The sequence below is a fragment of the Melopsittacus undulatus genome, chromosome 2 (genome assembly GCF_012275295.1).
Source record: "Melopsittacus undulatus isolate bMelUnd1 chromosome 2, bMelUnd1.mat.Z, whole genome shotgun sequence".
NCBI classification, from domain to species: Eukaryota; Metazoa; Chordata; class Aves; order Psittaciformes; family Psittaculidae; genus Melopsittacus; species Melopsittacus undulatus.
Genome location: NC_047528.1, coordinates 117352022 through 117374738, shown reverse-complemented (window position 1 = coordinate 117374738; position 22717 = coordinate 117352022). Strand labels below are relative to the sequence as shown.

The following is a 22717-nucleotide window of genomic DNA, read 5'->3' as shown; positions in this document are numbered from 1 at the left end:
ACTTGGACCAGCACTAGAGTTCAGGGTTTCTTCAAACTAGTGCAGGATGGAGCAATCTGCCTGCAGTGGATCAAGCTCCTGTCAGCTTCTAGCAAATAGAGTATTGGAACTACCCTTAGGTCTTGTGTAGGAGTTAGGGGCTATGGCACTAACAGTTCCTCCTGCTCCCTCTGCTTTACTCTGATTTCATGGAGCTCAAATAAACAGCTGCATTCCATTCACGGAGAAGAAACTGTTAGACCCTCATATCTTTGCCAGGAGGCTTGTGCAGTCCCTGAGCAAACTAGCTTTAATCTTAATCCTAAATGCCTAATTCCTGCTCTGAACCTGGACAGGTGCATTGTTCTGATGAAAGCTTAACTGCTATTTGATGTCAGCTTCTGCAGTGTTGAATCGAGAGGATTAGAAAGGAAGAAAACCACTCAGTCCATTCCAAGGAGTTCTCTCTTAGATTTGCCATGTGCGTTACCACTTCCATCAAGACTGAAGACGTAAGCCATTTTGGTACTCTAAAGTGAGTGACTACACAAACATAGGAGCTTCTTCCTAATAAAAACAAATGCACTCATGGAAGAGAATTTCAAATCAGTGCTTGACCCATTTAGCAACACTAGTGCCCTATGGCTCTTAAGGTGTTGTCATTGACAATGCTTGAATTTTAAGGGAATCCTGTATTTGTTTATGGAAACCACTGCAGGGGTACTGGCTGCATTAAATGCTTCATGTTTGCCACAGTTTACATGCAAGATGGGCACATTGCAGTGCCCTTTGTGACATAAATCTCTCAAGCACAGACCTGTACAGCTATCTTTTGTCTTAGTAAACATGGGAGCACTATCACTATCTGTTTGTAGCACTGAGCATCATTTGCCTGGAGCCTGTACTAAAGTGTTCCCACTTCAGAAAAAGTGAGAAATCACAGCACTGGCTTGGTCTGGTGAGAAGAAACAGGCTGTAAACACTGCCAGTTAAGCCAGGCATACTGTGTTTCACATTCAAGGCTTTCCAGCTGACATGGTTTGTGTCTGCAGTGTTGTGTACAAGAAGCCTTGAGATGCTGAGCAAAAGCTGACTCTTCTATTGAGATATACACAAAGAGAGCAAGGGACATCCTGAAGGTGTATATATATATATATATATGGAAGAAAAAACAGATCCCAATAGTGGTTAACTCTCCTTGAAAATCTTCCTGAGGATTTCTTCTCCCCTGCTGGGAGACTTCCATCTCTCATCTCATGGAGTTTGATACTAAGGCAAAGGCAATATATAAATGGTCATTTCTGACTGCTTGGGATCTTCACTGTTTTATAGTGTTGAATCATTAAAAGACATTTGGATCCTCAGGACCTGTCACGCTTTTCAAATACTGTATGATTCTCGGGACTTGCAGGGAGTTTGAGATCATTCTACTCGCCAAGGAAGTACCTACCCCAAAAATGGTTTAGGATCCTTTATGAAAGGATTAGCATAAGAAGGATTGACAGCTGGACAGCAAGTTCTGTGTAGCTGGAAGAGAGAGGGCTTGAGAAAGGTCATTTAAGGAAGCTTATTGAAGGATCCTGTGCATGGAAGGTGTATTACTTTGCAGTAGGATTTGGAGGAGAATGGGGGTTGGTGTATTCTGTAGCAAGGAGAAATGTGTCTGAAACCGGTTTTGGAAGAAGTAACAAGCAGAGAAGGCCATGGAAAGGTGCTTGTGTGGACAAGAGAAGAGGGTGGTTTAAAAGTTGGGATGGTTTGAGGTTTCTGCTTAAGTAGTTGGGTGTAGGGAAGAAATAGTAGGAGAACTGAAGAATGAAAGATGAGTGTCTTTGGGTGTAGTCAGATTCTGCATACATCAAGTGCTGGGGGGAAGGGCAGGGCAATTTAGGGTTTGGTACTCTTTAATTCAGAGAGGCTGGTACTTCCCTCCTACTCTCCCTTAAATGCTTCCATAATGTTCTCCTCTACCCTTCCTGATGGAGTAAGCGTTTTTCACTGAGGTGTGGAAAAGGCAGAGCCAAAAAGACAAAAATAAAGATTTACCTTTTTTAGCTGCTAAATCAAACCCAGATTTTTGGGTTCGCCGCAGTTCCTTTCAATGAAAAACAGGTTTCCAGTGTAATTCAGACAAAGGCTGTATGATGCCTCCTGAAGAGCAGTACAAAATTACTGGGATACAGGGTCTGCCAGGGTAAGCCGAACAGATGTAAGAGAAAAGCACAGGTGGGATGGAAGGAGAACAGTTGGTTTTCTTGGAGCCAGAAATGGTTTTGTGTCTGCTTCTTGGTAGTAGGGGTTTTTAGTTCTGTTTTGTGGTAGCAAACTGATTTCTGCCTTACTTATTATCCAGTGATTTCAGGATCCAACAGCCAGGGCATACTTGGGTTCTGTTTCCTTCTCTGCCATTTTCCCATTTAATCTTCATTTTTCCTCAGTTACACTGAATTGATTTTACTTTTCCCTTTCTTCATAAATAATGAATCAAAGCTTTTGCTTCTTTCAGAGGTCCCTTTAGTTTTCTTACATTTTAGTGATGCCCACAGTGCCTTTGATTCATCTGTGTTTGGTGCTTTATCTTCTCATTAGGGACAGTGTAAGAGAGAGCTATTCCCTCCTGTCCAGTGATCTCTTCCCCTCTTTAGTAAAGCAAATAAAATTGCATTCCATTGCCTATTCTCATACTCTTCAGGCTGCTTTTCAGTCTGCTATGCCAATCTTGCTAAGTTCCCCATTGCTAGCTTTTCAGATAATTGCAGCGAGGCTGCCCCTTTTAATTACAACTCTTTTCTCCCCTATTTCAGCCCAGTTATTGAGCCATTTCTCCATATTGCCCGAGATATTTTTCTTTCTCCTTAGCTACGCTCCACTGTCTCACTGAAGACATTGAAGTGTTTTCAATGCTCTGCACTAAGGGAACCTAAAGAAACAATACATACTGGCTTTTTGCATGTAACCTACATATTACCATGATGTTTGTCTGCTGGGCTGAGAATTGGGCATATGGAGTCAGAAATACCTTGCTTGATCTAATGCAGTGCTGGATTAGGCTACACACTGCTCCCTGACTGTGAGATAAGCCTATATGTCAGTTTGTCACCTATGACATATTAACAGGAATAAAACCTGTCCAGCTTCAATAGCGTTGTACAGTGATATGCTTAAAGGGACAAATGCCTGCATCTGAAATGCAATTACAAGTGTGTTAGCAGTCCAGGTACATATTGTCATAAATGGCAGAAACTCCTCTCATAGCTACTGCCCTGCAGATCCTGAAAAGGCAAAGTGTAAATTAAAAGAGATAGAATTCTATGATTCTATAATTTGGAAAGCATACAGGGGAAATTGAATGGAGACTTTCCAAGAGACATTGCCAAAGATGCAAGGGGTCAGGACTCAACTAAGAATATAGCCTATACCATGGAACAAATTAACACTGAACTGGGAACTCCACTGCCACTGATGCCTTGAATATATCAAAATCTGTGTGCACTGACAGTGTACAAAACAACTGGGACTGAAGTCTTGAGGGGTGGGAAGGTGTGGGTGTATAGTAAACACTGGTCTGTGCTACTGTTTTTCACCTGTATCTTGGAAGTAGTAAATGATGGAGTGGGTGAAAGAAACCTGCCAGTTCTGTATTACTGTGACCTGATTTGTGTTTCCACCCTCTGTTTTCTGTTAACCAGTATTTCTGTGTGAAGGACTCTGTGCTTTGATTTGGGAAGATATTAAAACACCCCAAGAAATCTCTGGCCACTTCAAGTCAGTGGTGTGTGGTTTTTGGAGATGGTGGTATCTACACAGAGTTTTCATGGATTCTAATGCTGGCATCGGCTCAAGAAGAGTGGTGGGAATGGGTTCACTCTGGATGGTCTGCTGCTTTCATCTAGTAACCTCACTAGAAGGTAAGAACAAATTTTGTGTATTGCAACAACTCAACAGTGTTTTCTCTTGAGACAAAAGTGTGCTCGCCAATGTGCTTATCCTCTTCCAGATGAGCATCAGGCACATGACTGCCTGTTTGATGGTTGATCGCTGCTCATGGGATGTAAAAAGATATTAGTATTGGTTATAGTGTGACAGGCAAACAGTTTTATGAAGGCTCATTAGTGAACATTTTTACTAGCTATCTTTACTAGCTATCTTGCCCTGGGAATAAGTTCCTTGTTTATGCTTTCATGTATTTGATTCCTGTTCTCGCACCATGTTTGTTCTCTGAAACTATCTCTCGGTGTTTATGCTGTTCTGCAAGGCAGCATCCAGTGGGATCCAGTCAGGAGTTTTTGTCTCTGCCATCTGAATAACTGACCTCATGTATATATTTGTATGGAGAGAATGCTTTGTGTTAACAAGGAGAGGCAGTTTGTGTTCAACCAGCAGAGGAGAAGAGGGAGAGAGCAGTGAAGACAGGGTAGAAAAAAGGTGGACAGGGAAAAAGAGAGGCCAAGAAAATGGGAGGAGAAAGAAGATACTATAAGAGGGAGGGTGATGAGAACAAGATGTATAATGAGAACTGTAGGAGAGAGTTAGAGAAGGGCAGAGGTACTGTAAACAATCCTCTTGCTTGTTCTAAGAATTACCCTTGCAGCTGCATGTGCTCAATGAACTGCACTGGTTTGTGGTGAATGTTCATCTCTTGCATATGTGAAGGCCTCTGAAAAAAGAGAGGAGGGAGAGGGAATCAAAAGAGACACCAGGAAGGAAAGACCTTCCCTAGAGGAAGGGAACAGGGCATAGTGTGAGATCAAAGAAAAAGAAGGTGGAGATTGGGAAGATGATGCTGAAGAGGAAAGCTTGTGAAAGCGTCCTTGCTCTTAGTAGGAAGGGAATGAAAGGGGAGGTTCAGAGAGGAAATAATTGATGTAAGATTACAATACAATTCTTAAATCTCTGCAACACTGTTAATGCTGATTTAAGAGTGGTTTCATAAAACACTATGTTATTCCTTAGGGTAACTTGTAGAGGAATATAGCTAGAAAAGGGAGGAAAAATGTCCATTCTCTGCATATATGAAGTAACTCAGTGATGCCTATAGGAACTGACATTTTTGGAATTCAGTGATCACTCATGTAAGTGTGTGGAGCTTAGAAAACACTGTGTGATACAGCTGCATAGATCACATAGTTGAATTGCCTGCATTAAAATATGACAGGAAAATTCTGCTGATGGAGATGAAGCAGTAAAGGCACCCAATGAGATGAGTTTTGACTCTTAATTCAGAGTCAGGGAAGTCAGCACGTTGCATTATGACTGTACTACATGGTCCTAGGGTTGAACTCTAAGGCTAATTTGCATCTCAGAGGTAAGTGTTTTTGTTGTGGTCAAGAGACAAAGAAGGATTATGCATTGAGGATGGAAAGTCTGATGATAACTATGTAGAAGGCTTTGCTTTGCTACAGAATTATCCATAAGGAATCAAAAAGGCCTGTGGCCATTTTGTTGACTCATTATTATATATAGTAGAAACTTGAACTTCATGTTTCAGATATAAGTTGCAAAATATAGGCAATATCCACTTTGGCCTTTAGTTTTTGCAAGGTTTCATATAAGTTTTAGGTGGTGTCTGAAGTATATCTTGCCTCTAACTGAAGAAGCTTGAAAATCAATCAAGATAATTTTTCTTTGAAGTGTTTCTCAGCCATTTGAGTTAGATTTAAACAGCCCGAAAGTAAATCATTTTTTATCTCAAATTGAGCTTTGTTTGAAATTTTCTAATGGGAAAAACAGTGTTATTAAAACCTTAATGTAAATTGTTAGGAATAGAAGGAGAAGCTGTAGAAAGGGGAAGAAAAATACCAAAAGTATTCAAATCATCGTTCCTTACATCATGAAGGAGCAAATGCTTTTTATGTAGAATGCTTTTCAGATATAAGGAAGGCAGTACCCTTTTGTGGGATCTAATGGGACTTTAAACCCCCTCATGACTCAAAAGTGAAGTTCTTGTAAGCAATTGAAAATGTTTTTCTGGTTGCTGTTGTTGATGCATTAAAAGGAATTAGGCTGAACTAATTTGGTACAGATCTAGTATTTGGAGACACTGATTTCACTAGGAATGACCATGTCTGCCCAGAGTTTTCCAGGGATAATATTTAGACTAGGAAGAAGCCTTTATGGGAAGTATGAGGGAAAACTATTTTGCAAATAGAAGACATTTGTAAACGTATTATTTTGGCTATGATCATAGAATCATAGAGTAGTTAGGGTTGGAAAGGACCTTAAGATCATCCAGTTCCAATCCCCCTGCCATGGGCAGGGACACCTCCTACTAAACCATGTCACCCAAGACTCCATTCAGCCTGGCCTTGAACACTGCCAGGGATGAAGCATTCACAACTAATAGAAGGAGATGAGATTGCACAAAAGTTTTGCCTTAAGATTACATTTCCCAGTGTTTATGGCTCTGCAAGAGTTTTTGAGGTTTCAGTTTTGGAAGCATTATTTGTGAGCGACATGCTGGGTGAAAAAATTGGGTTTTTTGTCCTCTTCTGAAAAATATGTATAGCAATACACATAAATTTTAGTTCTGTATCTATATCTGTACTGTAATTACAGTGTACAGTTTTATCACTTTTGTAGGTTCCTTCCTGATTGTGAATGTTAGTGGTGCATAGAATTGAAGAATGCCTGATGGGCTACAGTCAAAGTAGCTGAAATGAAAGCAAGTGATGACTTGCTAATGAAACAGTTCTTACTAGGGCACAGAGCTGCATATTGGTTTTGCTTTGACTGAGTTATGAATGTTTACAGCTGTAAACACAAGCAGAGTTCATTTTGCTGGACTCATTAATTACGTTCCAGAGGAATGATGTGTTCTGCATGTGAGAGACTGCATTTATTCCACAAGAGACTCTCCAGCCTGCAGGGTGGCTGGGCAGCCTTTCCAAGCCTCTTCCATAAGTTCAAGATAGAGGATAACTCTTCTGTTTAGGGAGAAACTTCTTGCATTAAAAGGGTCTCCTTGGCAAAAGGGAATACACAAGGAAAACATTGTGGGGTCAGGCATTCTTATTTCACTGGTTTCCCTATATTTTTCTATGAACTGGTTGTTGTCTTGGGTTCCTGAAAATAATGTATTGATTGCTCAAATTGGCTTGACTTTGAAGTGGAGGAAAACCATAGCATTACATATCCTTGGAGGTAATCTTCAGCATGGAAAATACTATTGCTTTTTGTTTTGTTATATACAAAGAAACATTTAAATGGATGTTCTTTTACTTCACAGGAGGTGGAAAAAGGTTAAATTCTCTTTTTACTTCAGCTGCTTGTGATTCACATTAAATATTAAAATCCTGGCAAAGATTTTCTGTTATATTTTTCCCAGTTTTTTCCTGACACTTCCCTATGCCAAAATCTTTGCCACATGCTTGGAAAGCCCAGGACAGAGGAATCTCCTGTTGTAGATACTCAGCAGGTGAATGGGACTGGGCTGGATGTGCAGTTTGGTTGAAAGAGGAGGAGTACCTGGGTTATTTCATCAGTCAGTCTCAATTGCTCTGCTTGGTTAGTTTTCTTCCATAGTAGGTTTCACTATAGTCCCTGCGCTAGGACATCCCCATCCCCTGGTATGTACCACAACCCTGTGTTGAAGCTGTTCACAAGCTGCAGGCTTGACATCAGCAGAGGAATTAGTGCATCAAGCTAATTTTGGCAGTTTCCCTAAAGCTTGAACAAAAGAGTAGAAGAGGTAAAGAGAAAAATACAGTCATTCATAAAGCTTAAAAGCTGTGCCACCTGGCAAATAGCTGTGTATTTCCATATCCTAGCCCATTTGGCTGTCATTTCTGTCTTTCACAGATGGCATGTAACTCCTGATTGTGGTGTGAGAATTCCTCCATGTGGATGACAACTTTGATGTTCTGACAATGTCAACATTTTGATCTGACATAGCGAGTGGTTAAAAAATACTGTATTTCATGGAACTCACTAAATACATATCCCACTGGCCCCAAATAGCTTTTTTTTAGTAAGTGCTTATGAGAAGTAACACAGGCACATTCATTGCAGGAATATCTTTCACAGTATAGATTTAGCCAAGAAAAAAGATCAACTCATTTGTCTTATATAGGATGGTTTTGTACATATCCTCTTCTATTAGGAGGCTTATTTTATATCTCTATAGCCTGTGTTTCATGTTAAGTCATAGCTGACTTTTAAGTATCAGCAATCTTTGAGTAGATATGAACAAGTGGGATTTTTGATCTATTTTTGTTTGGTTTTTTACTTGTTTCATCAACTAATTCTTTGAATATAAAATACTTGTTACAGTTTCATATGTCACTAGCTACTTACTTCATCACGACAGCTGTTTAGTTTTGGCAGTTCTAGTGTATTCAAGGCTTCCCAAAGGTTTCACTGTATTCCGTCTCCAAGCGATAGCCCCCATATATGTAAATATGTTTGTTCATCTGTTTGATAAAAGGCTTCTCTCCGCACACTCAAAGGAGCACAGAGGAACAGTGAAAGGCATGGGAACCTGAGTAACCTGGTAGAGAAATAAGCACCCTGACCTAGCTTCCCTCTGGTACTGTCATAGGGGTGTGATCTGCCCATTGTGTGGGAATGGAACCCATTAAGATAAGTCAGTTGGAAGTGCTCTCTGGAACACCTGGCAGAATGAGGGGGATTACTGCCAACAGGGGCATGGGACTTATCTGATGGAGGGAAGATCATTTGGGGCTTCTGCAAAACTTCCCTTCCCTTTAGAGGAGGAGCCGTAGGTGGGGAAAGGGAGGGATCAAGGTGGTTTGGGGGAGGATTGAGTGTGAGAAAATAGAGAAATAAGGGGCTGGTCATGTGTAAACAGGCTGCTGGTCAGTATGCCTGCCAGGTCTTGACCTGCACCTGATCACCACAGTCTGCCCTATCTTCTTAAATTCGACTTTTTGCCACTTCCCTGGGTGAGGGTCCTTTATTTTGTGTGTATATGTCTATATGGTGTTTAAATGACAGCATCCAGAGAGGCTGGAATGGATGAAAATCAAGTGGCAGGAACTCAAGTTGGACCACAGGTCATAGGACCAGTGCATCTGTGATGCCAGCATCTGGAGTGAGCAAGCTTGTATGAGTGAGTCTATTATCTCTAGCAAATATCAAGCTAGACTTAAATGGGTTGGGAAGCCAGGAAGGACTAGAGAGACCTGTTTGTGTGTGTGTCTGTAAGCAAGAGAGCTGAAGGAGTTACCTACTAAAGGGATCAGGAGGTCCAGGGGTACCTGAAGTTCTGGGGTTCCCAGAGTCTTGTCTGTATATTGTGCGTCTGTGATCCAAGGGCCAGATCCTGGGTAGGCTGAGTGTCCAAGACCAGTTACTGGAAGGATCTATAGTGCATGTGCTTAAGCATGGGTTTGTATGTGTAAGTGGGGTTCCGTGGAGTGGGGCAGCACTACAGAAACTGCTTGCGCACCTTGGAGGCTTTCATGTCCAAGTGCCAGCAACCTAGGAGAAGAAGAATCCAGGGCCACTTACTGGGTAGGCTGCATGCCTAAAGCCTGTTGGTAAAGGATCCATAGTGTGCCTGTGTGTGAATTGATGTATCAGTGAGTGAGGGTGTCTGAAACTAGGAAGAGGAGCGGGACTGCAAGCTTTAAGTGCTTATATGTGTAGGAGCCAGCAAATGGGGAGACCACAGATCCAGAGGTCAGCTACTGGAGACCAAATGTTTAAGAGCAGTTATTGCAGGGATCCATATTATATATAAATGCATATATATTTCCCACTAACAGACCTTCACCATGAACAGTCAGAAAGGGGAGCAAGATGAGATCGTTGGTGGTGCTGTTTCTGTTTGCATGACTGGTGAGTGTTTCTGTCTGTGTTGATCTTTGTAGCTGGCTGTATAAGTGCAGTGCCTGCCTGTGTTTGTGTGTGTGCCTATTAGGAATACCCGCTCAACCTTGCTATTGGTTGGACCTGGGGACATGGAGCTACAGCAGCCTTGCTTATGTGAGGTGACTGGATTTAGCAAGCCCTAAAAATGTTTGTGTACAAGCCCAGAGAATGCTTTCTCTTTATAGCCCTTTTAAAGAGCATTTGCAATCTTCCTACTTCTTCGTGTTCAAGGCATGATCATATAAGGCAGAACAAGCCCAGTAGTATTTTAGTTCTTTTCAAGAAGTCTGTTAAGCCAGAGAGCTTTGCTGCTTGGGGCATTCAGCTGCATAGCAAAGCAGTGTCTCTGAATGTCACATTTTACCCTACTGCCCTTTGCTTTCTCTACCAATGTACATGAACACCCGGATATATTCAGAATTCAACTGGACAAGGCCTTGAGAAACATACTGTAGTTTAACCTGGTCTTGAGAGGGGAGTTGATCAATATGACCTCTACACCTCCTTACAGCTGATTTCATTCTGTGATTCTATGGTGAGGTCATTCTTATCCCCAGCTTCCTTATCCCAGAGGTAAAGGGATTCTTTCGCTGTCTTCTCAGTATCAACTTCTTTTTTCAGTGGCTATGGATTGCCTAGACTTGGGTTGTACAATTCCCTCTTGCACCACTCCACTGTTGAGACACTGAGGGCAAGTGTTCTTCAATCCAGAAAGCTGGCTGTCTCTGCAATCCAAAGAGCTGTTAGAACATGTCTGCCTACATAAAGGTTGTGCAAGGGTCAATCATCTTTGGATGAATTGTCATTCACTTGCAGCAGGGAACATTTTGCCTATGACACAAGCACTGATCTGTCTTGCTTGAAAGTATAGGCTAACCCAAATCTGATGATCATTGACATGCCTATTCCAAACAGCCTGATCTGTGAAAGCAACTTCCAGCCTCTCCCCAGTTGATCTTGATGTTGACATTATAGTGCAGTGTAACCCAAGAGATTGGTTTGTGGTGGTATAGACTGGTATTAGCATAAGTCTTTGGTATTTTTATTTCACCCTTTCTGGACTGCCAAGAACAAAGGACACTGAAATGACAGTGCTGTTAACTCTGAATTTTGTTTGAAGACTCTAATGAATCCATTTGACTCTTCTATAAGAAACATGGGGTTTTTAGTTCAGGGAAGAGAACTAAAGGAGGATGTTTCATCAGCTGCTTTTCTCTTCTTTGAACTAAAATAAGTCTAGTAAGAAACTGGAATCTCAGTCTTCAAAAAATACAAGATTAAAGCAGGAATCAAAGAACTGTCATAATTTCATGTGTTGAAAAGCCTCCAGATTACTCAGATGCCTTAATTATTCTGTATTTTTAATCCAGAGCAGAATATTGTTCCGTTGATACCCTGAAGTCACCTCAAATCAGTTGTACTCAGCAACATCAGGGACTAGCCTGGGCCTGGGCCTGATCAAGGGTCTTGCAAGACCCTTGATTTTGAGCAGCATAGAAAAGGTGCAAGCCATTTTTCTTCCAGGTTGGTAAATTCAGGTGAACACATCATTGCTATCTGCACTTTAGAGGAGCAGAATACTGGGCTGGAACAGCACAGTGAGGATGTGGAATGCTACATCAGTACTAACAAAGTGACAAAGTGAAGGGTTATACCTGTACATTGCTATGCAGTCATTCATACAGTTAAATTAGTAGCACAGTCATGGGTATGCCCCTTGCCAACTAACCTTATCCTAAACAGTGCCTAGGCACAGGTCAGAGGTTAGGGTGGACCAAGGACCATTTCTGAGAGATGGTATTGAAGCACAAGATCAGACTCTGCAACTCAGAGAGAGTTATAAAGCAGGTATGTTTATTATGGCACTGGGTGCAAGGGGGATTGCCCCTCCTAACTTGCACACCAAGGTCTTAAGCAAGCAGATATTTATTACACACAAACATGCATATTCATTAGGTTCCCGAGAGTTTGATGGGGATATTACAATTAGTTTAAGTACTCATTAGCATAAGTCTCCTCCCTTTTGGTCCTTGAAAGATGAAGTAAGCAGTCTTCCTAAGGGTGCACTTTTCACCTTTGGCACAGCTGGATGCCCCAGGAATCACAAATTAGCTGAAACCAACCAAGTTTCTGATAGCTGGCAACGATTTAGAGCAGTGTGACCTTCACACAGAATTTATTGCAAGCAGGAGGGGATGGGCAGACAAGGAGTATCCCAAGCTGGCAGATGTGTGGAACCAGTGCCTCCAAACTAACTGATAATGAGCAGGATGGTAAGAAATAATTGACCCATTAGAAGGATGGAAAGAAATAATTCACTCTTGTTAGTAAGGCTACTAAATTCTGTTATCACACTACAGACTTACAACACAAACAGTTCCCTATCTTAGACATAAATTAAGTTAAACGTATCTTAACCCTATGTTTTCCAGGTACTTGCTTTCATTATATCAGTATGGATGCAGCTGCGCACTTCTGTGGGGTTGGAGTTTTTAGCCATGTGGACATAAACCATAGTGTGCCTGTTGTCCTCAGAATTAGAAAGCAGTGTAACAGCTTGTTAGGTGTATGAGTGTATATGCAGCTAGTGTGACTGGGGATCTGATTCAAGGCAAACAGCCAGTACAAGAGGGAGAAAAAGAAAAGCAGTGAGGGACTTCTGACAGTAAGCCACCAAATAAGATTTATGCCCATAACATTCTTGTGTGTTTTTCTTGGTTTGCTAATGCTTTCTGACTTAATTTACTTACTGTGAGACGGACAGTTCTGTCTGTTGCAGGCTGCCTGTGTCTGGTCATCTGTGAAGTACTCATGTGCTTGAAAAGATTACCTTGCCCAGTGATGAGAAGCCATGGCTTTCCATGCCCTGGTTAACTTTGTTTTGTTTTGGCTTTGAGCTTCCATGGAATAGTTGCATTATACTTTGTTAAATGGGAGAGTCAGACCTGATTGGAAAAAAGATCCTTTCTTTAATGAAAAATGACCTTGTACATTATTCCAGCATATCAAAGCCAGGTTTGGGAACTTAATGGCACAGTACTGACATAACAGAGTGCTGCTCCCTCTGTGCCAGACTGTGCAGTTGAGACAATAGTGTGCATGGGGGAATTCTAAGTCCCTCTGCTGCCAGGGGAAGGTTATGCCTTAAGGAGCATTGGCCTTTCACAGATGTTCTGATGCTCAGAGGAGGCACTTGAGCTGAAATACCCAAGGGTGCCAAACTGCTCAGCATTTCCTGAGGCGTGTTAGGTAGAGGTGGTTGTGCTTTAGCTTTAACCAGTAACTCTTTCCAGTTCTGGCAAAATACCAGCCCAGGTATTTGGCACTTTTAAAGCAAGGAACTGCATCGACTCTTCACAAAGGTATAAGAAATGATCTGTAGGAATGTAGGGAGCATCAGTCTGGGGACATCAGTGAAGCCTAAGGTCTGGATAAACTTGCTCCCCTGATCATGTCTGTTTTAGGATGAGTCTGGTCTTTTCTTTACACTGGTTAATGTGGAATGAATCCTGAGGAGCACAGACAGGGATAGTGAAACCAGCAGTCCTTAATTTGGAAATAGAAAATATTGAGGATCTCTCTTGCATAAGACTTAGACAATCATATCTTTAAACCTCTGCAAGGGGAATAATGAATCCTGTTTGTAAATAAGCTGCATGTTCTTGTTGGGGTTTGGGTTTATTTCTGTTTGTTTTGGGGGACTTCTTTCTTTTTTTAAACAAAGCAACAAGATAGAAAAAATAAAATAAGCAAATAAAAAAGACTTTTCAGAGTTCTAAGGAAAAACATTTGATTTGTTCAGTATCTATCAACACAAGTAAATACCTGTTGGATGGAGTCTTTCTTATGTATAGCATAGTATAGCATGCACCATCTTTGAACAGACTATACTGGGCATGACGTGCTGTGGTATGGAATACCCTTTGGCTAGTTTGGGTCAGGTGTCCTGGGCTCTGCTTCCTCCCAGCTTCCTGTGCCCCTCCTCACTGCAGAGCATGAGACTGAAAAGTCTTTGATCAGGGTAAGTGGTACTGAGCAACAACTAAACCATCAGTGTGTTATCAGTGTTGTTCTCAAACTAAAGCCAGACCACAGCCCTGTACCAGCTGCTGGAAAGAAAAGTAACTCAGGACACTGTCTCCAGTAGCAGATCCAGAAACATTGGAAATGCAGACTAGTCATGGGAAGAAATTAGGCCTGTGAAGTTCTGCACATACCCTACTCCTGAGCAGTACAGTGCAAGAGATGGTTTAATACTGATTTTCTGATAAAACTGGGGCTCATACACAGGCTTGCAGCCTGATTAATGCCCAGCTCCAGAAGAAGGTGAATCCATTACAGGATCAACTAGGTCATCATCCTAAACTCCCACAGAATTTGGTTCCAGAGCTGGAAACAAAAGCGTCTTGCCTTGTGTCCATATTTACACCTGCAAATAGAATGAGCAACCATGGTCGTGAGAAGACTGGCATGTATTCATACAATTCATCTCTCTATCTCACCCTTTCCACAGAGAGGGTGGCCCCATCTGTACTGCTTGTTATGATAACTCTGTGCTGTCAGTGTGCTTATGCTTTGCTGGGGAAGTTTTCACATGGCCAGAATATTGCCATGCAACCTGCTAACTATGAGTTAGCATGATTTTGTGCCCTCTACCTCTGCCCCTGCCTTGGGCCTGCTTAATTTACTAGTATGGATGTAGCCTGTTGTATCTCAAAACATGAATGTACCTTCTGGGTGTGTGGAAGCCCTCTACAAGACATGGTTTTGGGTTGGGTTCTGGGGTGGTTTTTGCAGAGATAATCTTATGAGAGGCAAGTAGGATTTTAGCCTGACTTGGAGAAGAACAAAGTATTTGTTTGTTTGTTTGTTTGGCTCTCTATTTATCTATTTATTTAAATATAAACAGAAATTCTTCTGGATACAACTAGAGAGACCTCAGAGATCGGCTGGACCACACACCCATCTGATGGGGTAAGCATTTCCCTTGTGCTCTTATCTTCCTCTGTGTGGGAAGGCATGTATGCATCTGATGGAGAATGGGAAACCAGAGTCAGTGAAAAGTGTTTAATGTATTTTGTACACATGAACAATTCAAACATGGTATGAGGTACAAGGCCAGACAGGAGGATACTAGGTGGGATGCTATTGCAACCTCACGGTTTCTTTGCTCATGGAAATTGTTGTCAAAGTTGCATCCCTTCCGCACATTGATGGGGTGCTTGGTCTGCTCCCATGGGTGATGTTGCTCTCTGTCTCTAGCTCCTCAAAGAGCCCTAGCTAAATTCCACCTTTGAAGTCTGTGAAGCAGGAAGGCAGGTGCTGCTGTAGGTTCCTGATCCTTATGGAATGATGCAGTGAAGTCTGTGTGGCCGTTTCTGTAGGTAGGACTGTTTAGTGCTCTTCTGGGGGACAAACCTGCTTTTCAGAGTTTTACTGTGACTGGTAATCAGTAGTGTGGGTGTCAGCGATCAGTCAAATTGTGCAGTACCTGAACATTTGAAGGGCATATGAATCATGTGTAAGAAACATGTTTGCCTTTCCCCAGTTTGCTGGGACACCCTATGCACTTGAATTTATATTTCCTTTGTAATTCTATATTTTACATCCTAACCTCTTTCCTCAGTTGCCACTGGCCAGTTGCAAGCTTTCCTTATAGGCTCAAAGGTAAAGGAATAGCTAAACTTGTGCCACTTCAGTGGAGCTCCAGTCTAAATATGTTTATTTATCCATTTTCTAGTAGCTTGCCTATACATTCCAAGCATTTTGACACAATCACCATGCAGATTGAGTGTTACTGATCATAAACTAGATCATAAACCAGTCATGTATGCTGTGTGCCAGGATGTGGAGAAGTTGCTGCCTGGGAACCCACGACTGGTGCACTGAGGGGTACACTTAGTCAATTCTGTGTAAACCTGCAGTCCAGCTGCCTGAGGTCAGTACTGGCTGATGGCTTTTTACCTGCACGCCCAGAGGTAGGAAATGAATTTGAAGCTTCCTGGGACATGAGACACTACAGGTTTTCTGAAGCTGTCAAAGGGTAGGGGGGGAAATAAAATTCATGAGCCCTATAGCCATGGCTCAGGACCAGAAATGTGCAGCCATAAGTGAGAGAGGTGTATATTTATCTTGCACATGTTGTTACTGACTGTGAGCTCTCTAGAAGGTATGAATGTGTAGGTATATTGCAGTCTTCTCTGTAACCTATCAAGCATCTGAGTTCAGCCTTTTCTGTCTGCTGATCCATGTGGATCCGTGTTCCAAGCTTTACTTGCTTCCTTGGGAGGTATTCTGTGACCCCAGTTCTTGACCAAGCATGAGATTTCTAATTCCTGCTGGGTTTGTGAAGAACAGGAACTGCAGACTATTGCTGGAATAGCACAGACAAGTAGCACTGTACTTTGTTCAGTATTGTCTGTATGACTTGGAAGGAAGAGGGGCTCAAATAAACTGCAATTATCCCATTGTTTTGGTGCTTCAGTAAGATTGTTTGGACGTACTCCATACTTACAACAGATTAAGGTGACCCCAGAAAGCTGCATAAGGCTTCAAAAAGTTCCTGTTTTCTGTTGCATGCTTATGGTGAAGCAGAAAGAATGGAGCAACAGTTACATAGATGGACAGATGTTAGAAAGTGATGGACATCAGAGAAGCTATCACCAAAGGGAGTGGATCCTGTTTCTTGCCACCTCCAGTTACAGGTTTCCACCCTTCCTTCGCCTCATACTTAAAGATTAGGGGACCACTGGGTGATCCAGGTCTTCTTGATCCTTATGTAAAAAGTGATTACTTTTGATGTGTGTTATGCATGTTAGTTTTCTATGGTTAATAAAATGTTCTGACTCATTCTATAGCCACAGACTTCATGATGGATTCAAATGTAGGAGATGGTTGAAAAACAGTAGTATTGTATGCAGCCACTCTGCAAGGTTTGACAGAAATTGCTGTAACATTTAACTGTACCTTTGGGTTCATCTGGGAATGGATAACAAGGCTTTAAAACTTCATCCTCAGTCTGACATCACTGTTTAAATCCCGGACTAGCAGAATATTCAAAGTTTCCTGATTTGTAAATGTACATTTTAGTTTGATCAGTTTGTATAGAAACTGTGCTGTTAATAATGAAAAACTCCTCTCCACAACCACATAGCCAGAGAAAGTGAGAGGCAGGAAAACCACCTTAACAGAGATCAGAGCAACCTCAATTGGCTCCTCCTAGGGCTACCTTAGGAGGGTGATTAGACCATTGTCCAGGGATAAAAGCCACCCAGGTGAGTGAAAGAGACAGGTTCTTTGCATCACTTTGCAGAGTGCTACTACCTACATGGGCCTGAGATTCAGGGGATGCAGGAAAGATTTGAATATTGTATGAAACTTGATGGGAGGATGGTTGCTCGCTCTAATGTAGGAACCAAAGGCAGGAAAAGGTAGGGAACAAAAGCATGACATATGATAGGTTTGCATGAATTATGTTTTCTTTCACAACAGTTCTTGCTTGTAAACTTTAACAGCTCTTCTTTACAAGGTCATACTTGGTCTTGTATAGAGTGCTGTGCTACACATGCCATCACCTGGTCCAAGTCTTATAGATATGGCAAGGTGAAGGGAGGGGAAGAAAGCCTGTCCTGTATTTTTGGTGCAGTTGAACCTGTGTTTTCTTTACCATTTCTTCTTCTTTTCTCTCCCATATATCCAGTGGGATGAGGTAAGTGTCTGGGATGACAAGGAGCGCCTGATCCGCACCTTTCAAGTCTGTAACGTGGCTGAACCTGGTCAGAATAACTGGTTGCGTACTCACTTCATAGAGCGTCGAGGAGCCCACCGAGTCCACGTCCGCCTCCGTTTCTCAGTGAGAGACTGTGCCAGTATGCGCACTGTGGCTTCCTCTTGCAAAGAGACTTTCACACTCTATTACCATCAATCAGAGGCTGACACAGCTTCTCAGGACCTGCCAGAGTGGCGTGAGGGCCCCTGGACCAAAGTGGATACTATTGCAGCTGATGAAAGCTTTTCACAGGTGGACAGCACTGGGAAGGTGGTAAAGATGAATGTTAAAGTGCGTAGCTTTGGGCCACTCACCAAGCATGGATTCTACCTGGCCTTCCAGGACTCGGGAGCCTGCATGTCCCTGGTGGCAGTCCAAGTCTTTTTCTACAAGTGCCCAGCTGTGGTGAAAGGATTTGCTTCCTTCCCTGAAACGTTTGCTGGAGGAGAGAGGACCTCGTTGGTGGAGTCCCCAGGAACGTGTGTACCAAATGCTGAGGAGACAAGCATGACTGGGTCTATGGGTGTTCGGCTGCACTGCAATGGGGAAGGCGAGTGGATGGTGGCCATTGGACGATGCACCTGCAAGGCTGGCTACCAGCCTGTTGACGATGAACGAGCCTGCCAAGGTGAGAGACCCTTTTCCCTACCTCTTACTCAGCCACCTTGTTAGTTCTCTGTATTAGGAGTAGTTGGCCTTTGCCAAAAGTTGCAGAGCTAGGAGATTAAGTAATTTTTCGTCAAGAACACTTACTAGCACCCTGTTCTGACACTTCTAGCACCTCAGATGAGTTAGAGCAACCACTTCTTTGTGCTAAGAACATGCCTAGAAATTCCACTCAAGGTCTTATTTCAAGCTGCCACCAGAGACAGCCTGTCAGGCTACATGTACAGAATTGGCAGGAGTTGTAACTAACAGTATTTAGATCTAACATAGTTCTTCTTTACCAAGAGGCAACAGAGTTAGGGAAGAGATGCCACACAGAACAAAGCTGAGCCCAGAGCTAATAATAAACTCTACTGTCCTTACTAGTTTGGGGCCTTTTGCCAGTGCTGTTGGAACTGGTGATAAAAACAAAAGTAAAAGGGGAATGGCAGCAGCCTGGTCATGGGACAGGGAACATGCAGCAGGGATCTATGAGCCTGGCTCAGTGAGAGAAACCAGACATAATGGTATTATCATTACCTCTAATATCCTTTCTGCTCTGGGGCCCATAGTATTTTCTGTAAAATGATTGTAGGAAGGAGTAAATTGTATATCACCCAGTAATGGTATTGGGCTAAAATCTAGCCAAGCCTGGACACCCAGTCTCATGTTAAGACTATGAAGCTTAAGACAGTCCATTAGAGCAAACTGCTTATGTTGGTTATATAATTTTATGTGTAATGTTCTTCTGGTACTTCCTTGGTTTTAATTTGTGTCTACTCAAGCTCTCTCAGCGATGTAAAATGTTGCTGCATCACACTTAGTACTCCAAAAACTAAATGTGACGTGGAACCAAGGTTTGGCTGCAGATACAATCTTAAAATTGGATTTTAATTTATTCAAGTAACAGTTTGACTGGGATATTGGGAGTACAAGTTATTCTGGGTAACTCCATGTGCAAATGCCAGGGCTGGTTGATGGTTGTCAATATGTTACCTTCATATTCTATTTCATTAAGTGATTGGGGTCATACAAAATAACTTTATTAAGATACCATTCATTGCACTGGACTGGAGACCTATAAAGCAATTAAAATTGGTAAGTGCTCTTTATTTGTTTAAGCTTTGAGCATGATTAAAACGTGTGTGCCTTTTTATCCTGCACATTGTATATTCATGCAGTACTGCCCCTGAGAGTGAAGCTCTGAGAGGCATAGAGCAGCTGTATATGGCACTAGCTTTGTTGTCTGAATCAACAGCATGACTAGTTCATGATCCAGGTAAACTGCAAGCCAATGATTTAAATAGTAGCCCTAAGCCCTCAAAAGACATGGAAATTAGGCTTGGCAAATAAAAGTAGGGACTTCTGGAAAATACGGCTTCCATTTCTTGTAGCATTCAATGACAGGCAATATTCCCTTGCAGTCCCATTATCACAGAAGCTGGAGGCAGATGAAAATGATGAGTATTTTAAGGAATAACTGAAATAATGACAGGGTATCAAATTACAAAGCACTGCTCCCATTGTTTACTTCCTGAGATTCCGTGAGCAGCTTAGAACAGAAGACAAATAGTGAACCTTAATGTCAGAAGGTAGACTTTTCTCCTCCTCTTTCCCACAATCTCCTCTAGCTTGATCACTGTTCCTGGTTTTTTTCTCCTGCTGCCAATACTTTGCTGTCCAGTTTGAATGGAGCCATGCTCAGCTAGTATAATGGATTCCTTTGGTTGGTGTTTCTTCACACGGAGTCCTTTTTAGGACTGTCTGTATTTTCTCCCTTCCTAAGATCAGAAGCACACTGTGATACAGTTGCTATAGTGTTCTATATGAAGTACAGAATGAAAGCAATAGCCCAAGGGCAGACTTCTACTGATGATCCTGCAGAGAGCTCTTCTTAATAAGAATGAAGATGCACCAAGGATGGGAAGGAGAAGCAAGGTTCCTTCTTACACTTTAGTAGAAGAGTGTGTGGGCATTGCCTTCCCCCTCACCATATGGAAGCCTGTGGAATCCTCCATTGACCAGCTGTTACCTCTTTATTTTGAGCAAAGAATCTGACAAAAACCATTCTCAACAGATAGAAAGCCTTTTTATTTTTCCTGCCCCCTACCACGAGTTAAGATATTTTATTTGTTTCATAATACCACCTGCTGCTTCTTACTGTATGGCAAATTCCTTCAGCTACACAGAAGGGTGAAATAGCATCCTTTAGTAAGCCCTTCAGGTGATGTGTGATGTGGTGTGTTTGGGATTCACTTTTGCCTTTATCCAAGTAGACTTGTTCTCACACTCAACAGTCAGAAAGTAGAATGGCAACTTACAGAGGAAAAAGGAAGGCTGGGACTTTAGCTCCTTTTCTTTCTGTACATACCTACACACATTGTGCCTTGCCTTGGAAGGTTTCCTGCAACTCTTCTACATAGAGGGCCCGAAACAGAACGTTTTGGGTGATTATGCTGTCCTAGGGTAGGGGTTCCCAATCCAGACTGATTGGCTGGTCTCCCAAATCTTCTCTCAGATCATCAGGTTCATTACTGGGAACAGTTGCTCCTGGTTTCTATCCCCACAAACCATTTTACAATACAATGTGTTTCTTGGGATTCACTGCCCACTGCTTTTCATTGCCTTTTAACTAAAAGGGATGTAAATTACCAGATGCTTTTGAAAGTGATACTGAGAATTCATGACTGAAATGTTTGAAGAAATAGTTCAGAAATGACTATGGGCAGAAAAAGAGAGGAGAGAAAAGACTGCTTGATAAACTGCTGAGCTGGCTTCCAAATGGAGAAGGTGAGCTCTTAGCTTGAAACCTCACTGAAATAGAACTATTATTTTAATAATCCAAAGTTAATGGTTTTTTTTTTTGTCTTTCAAGTCCGAATACAAAGTAATTCCAAGTCAGTTCCACCAGTCAAGTTCCATGTCCATTTTTCTCCATGGCAGTATCCAATATGATGCTTTTCCCACATCACTGTAAATGTGCCAATACTGTATCAGCATACCCCTGCATCTGCAGTTACCCTCCAGCTCCAGCACACAGCTGTTTGAGGGCTCATTTATCCAGCAAGAATACTGCATGATTATTTTTGTATTATTAAAAGATGTCTTTTCCTCACCAGCCTGCATAAACTTTTTCAGTGTGTGAGGCTAAGGAAGTGTCAAGATTTGTGTTAAAGCATAAGCTTCAGTAGTCTGCTAATAATGTGCATATACTATTGCACATACATATACATATACAGAACCCCCCAACCCCCCAGCAAAACCCAAACAAAACACAGTAATCTCAGATTTTAATCACTTAAAAGATGCTCCTTGAATAGTTTACATTTCAGGGATCTGGGGAAGTCATCCACTTCAACCCCATGCTCACAGCAGGACCAAATTGGGTTCGGTCACTCAGAGCTTATTCTAGTCTAGTTTTCATTATCCCTAAAGATGAAGATTCCACAATGTCCCTGAGCAACTGTTCCAGTGTTTGATGACACGTTATTCTTTATCCAATATGGAAGGAGATTGTAATAAGATGTAATCAGAGATTATTGCAACTTGTGTCCGTTGTCTCATGTTCTACCACCTTGTGCCTACACCTTTTCATATCCTCCCATTAGGTGGCTGATGCTGGCAAACACAAGCAGCCCAGGGGTGAATGTGTAAGGGGGAGCTAAGGAAAACTGGGTCAACATGTCTGAGATGGGCTATGCCCAGCTGAATGTTGTGGCATTCTGACACTGTGAATATGACTGAGACAAGCTGAGAGGAAAGCACTTGCACACTCCAAGCTCTGCCTTCTCCTTTCGTAATAGCTTTGGCTTGATGGGAAGGGGCAGTTTGCTCTGCACCCTGAGGTGCCAGCTCTGCAACCCTCTGTCCTTGCATTAGATGCTGTGAATCAATGAGAGCTAAATCTGTGTTTCAGTAGTGGTGCCTGGAAGATGATCAAGTCATAGTACCCCCGGTCACAAGGCCTGTGGTTTAGCTGGTGCTTTGTGAGAAGTTGTTCTGCAGGCAGTGGAGGTGTTTCTGGAGAAGCTGTTCTTGTAGCTTTCTCTGGGATGGTCCTGAAATGATAGTGTTCCCTAAAGAAAAATGGTGGGCTTGTTTCAGCTCGGGTGTTTATTATGACTGTCTCCAGTGAGTACAGCAGCCATCTGCAGAGACTGTAGGACCACAGCAAGTGGATATGATGCCATAGGCTGCAACAAGAAGGGAATATAAAGTACATGAAAACTGAAAAGTCCCAAGGTGTGAAAAAGGGGGTCATTCAGAAACAAATGAGGTACAGATTCTGCCTCTGTGCGGAAAGACAGCCCTAGGCTCACTGTAACTGCTAGAATAAAAGGAAGTGTCTTTTGCCTGTGTAGATTGTCAGGGGACTTTTTTCTCTTTCCTGCCAAGCTGACCTTTGATATACTATTTATAGAGTGACTGGACTGAGGCAATGCCAGGAAAAGCTCCATGTCATGGGAACAATTATCATTGCCATCTATGGGCTAC

At 42.2% G+C, this 22717-nt stretch overlaps 1 protein-coding gene across 2 annotated transcripts in view; it reads left to right on the top strand.

The window, feature by feature from the left end:
• The window catches only part of EPHB6 (EPH receptor B6), a 56707-nt gene that overhangs the window by 12564 nt on the left and 21426 nt on the right, over positions 1-22717 (top strand). For both annotated transcript variants that reach the window (XM_034071638.1, XM_034071646.1), the window contains 3 exons: positions 3669-3887; positions 14720-14784; positions 17510-18206. In XM_034071638.1, coding sequence (XP_033927529.1) covers positions 3794-3887; positions 14720-14784; positions 17510-18206 — 856 coding nt within the window. In that variant the 5' untranslated portion in view covers positions 3669-3793. The remainder of the gene's footprint in view (positions 1-3668; positions 3888-14719; positions 14785-17509; positions 18207-22717) is intronic.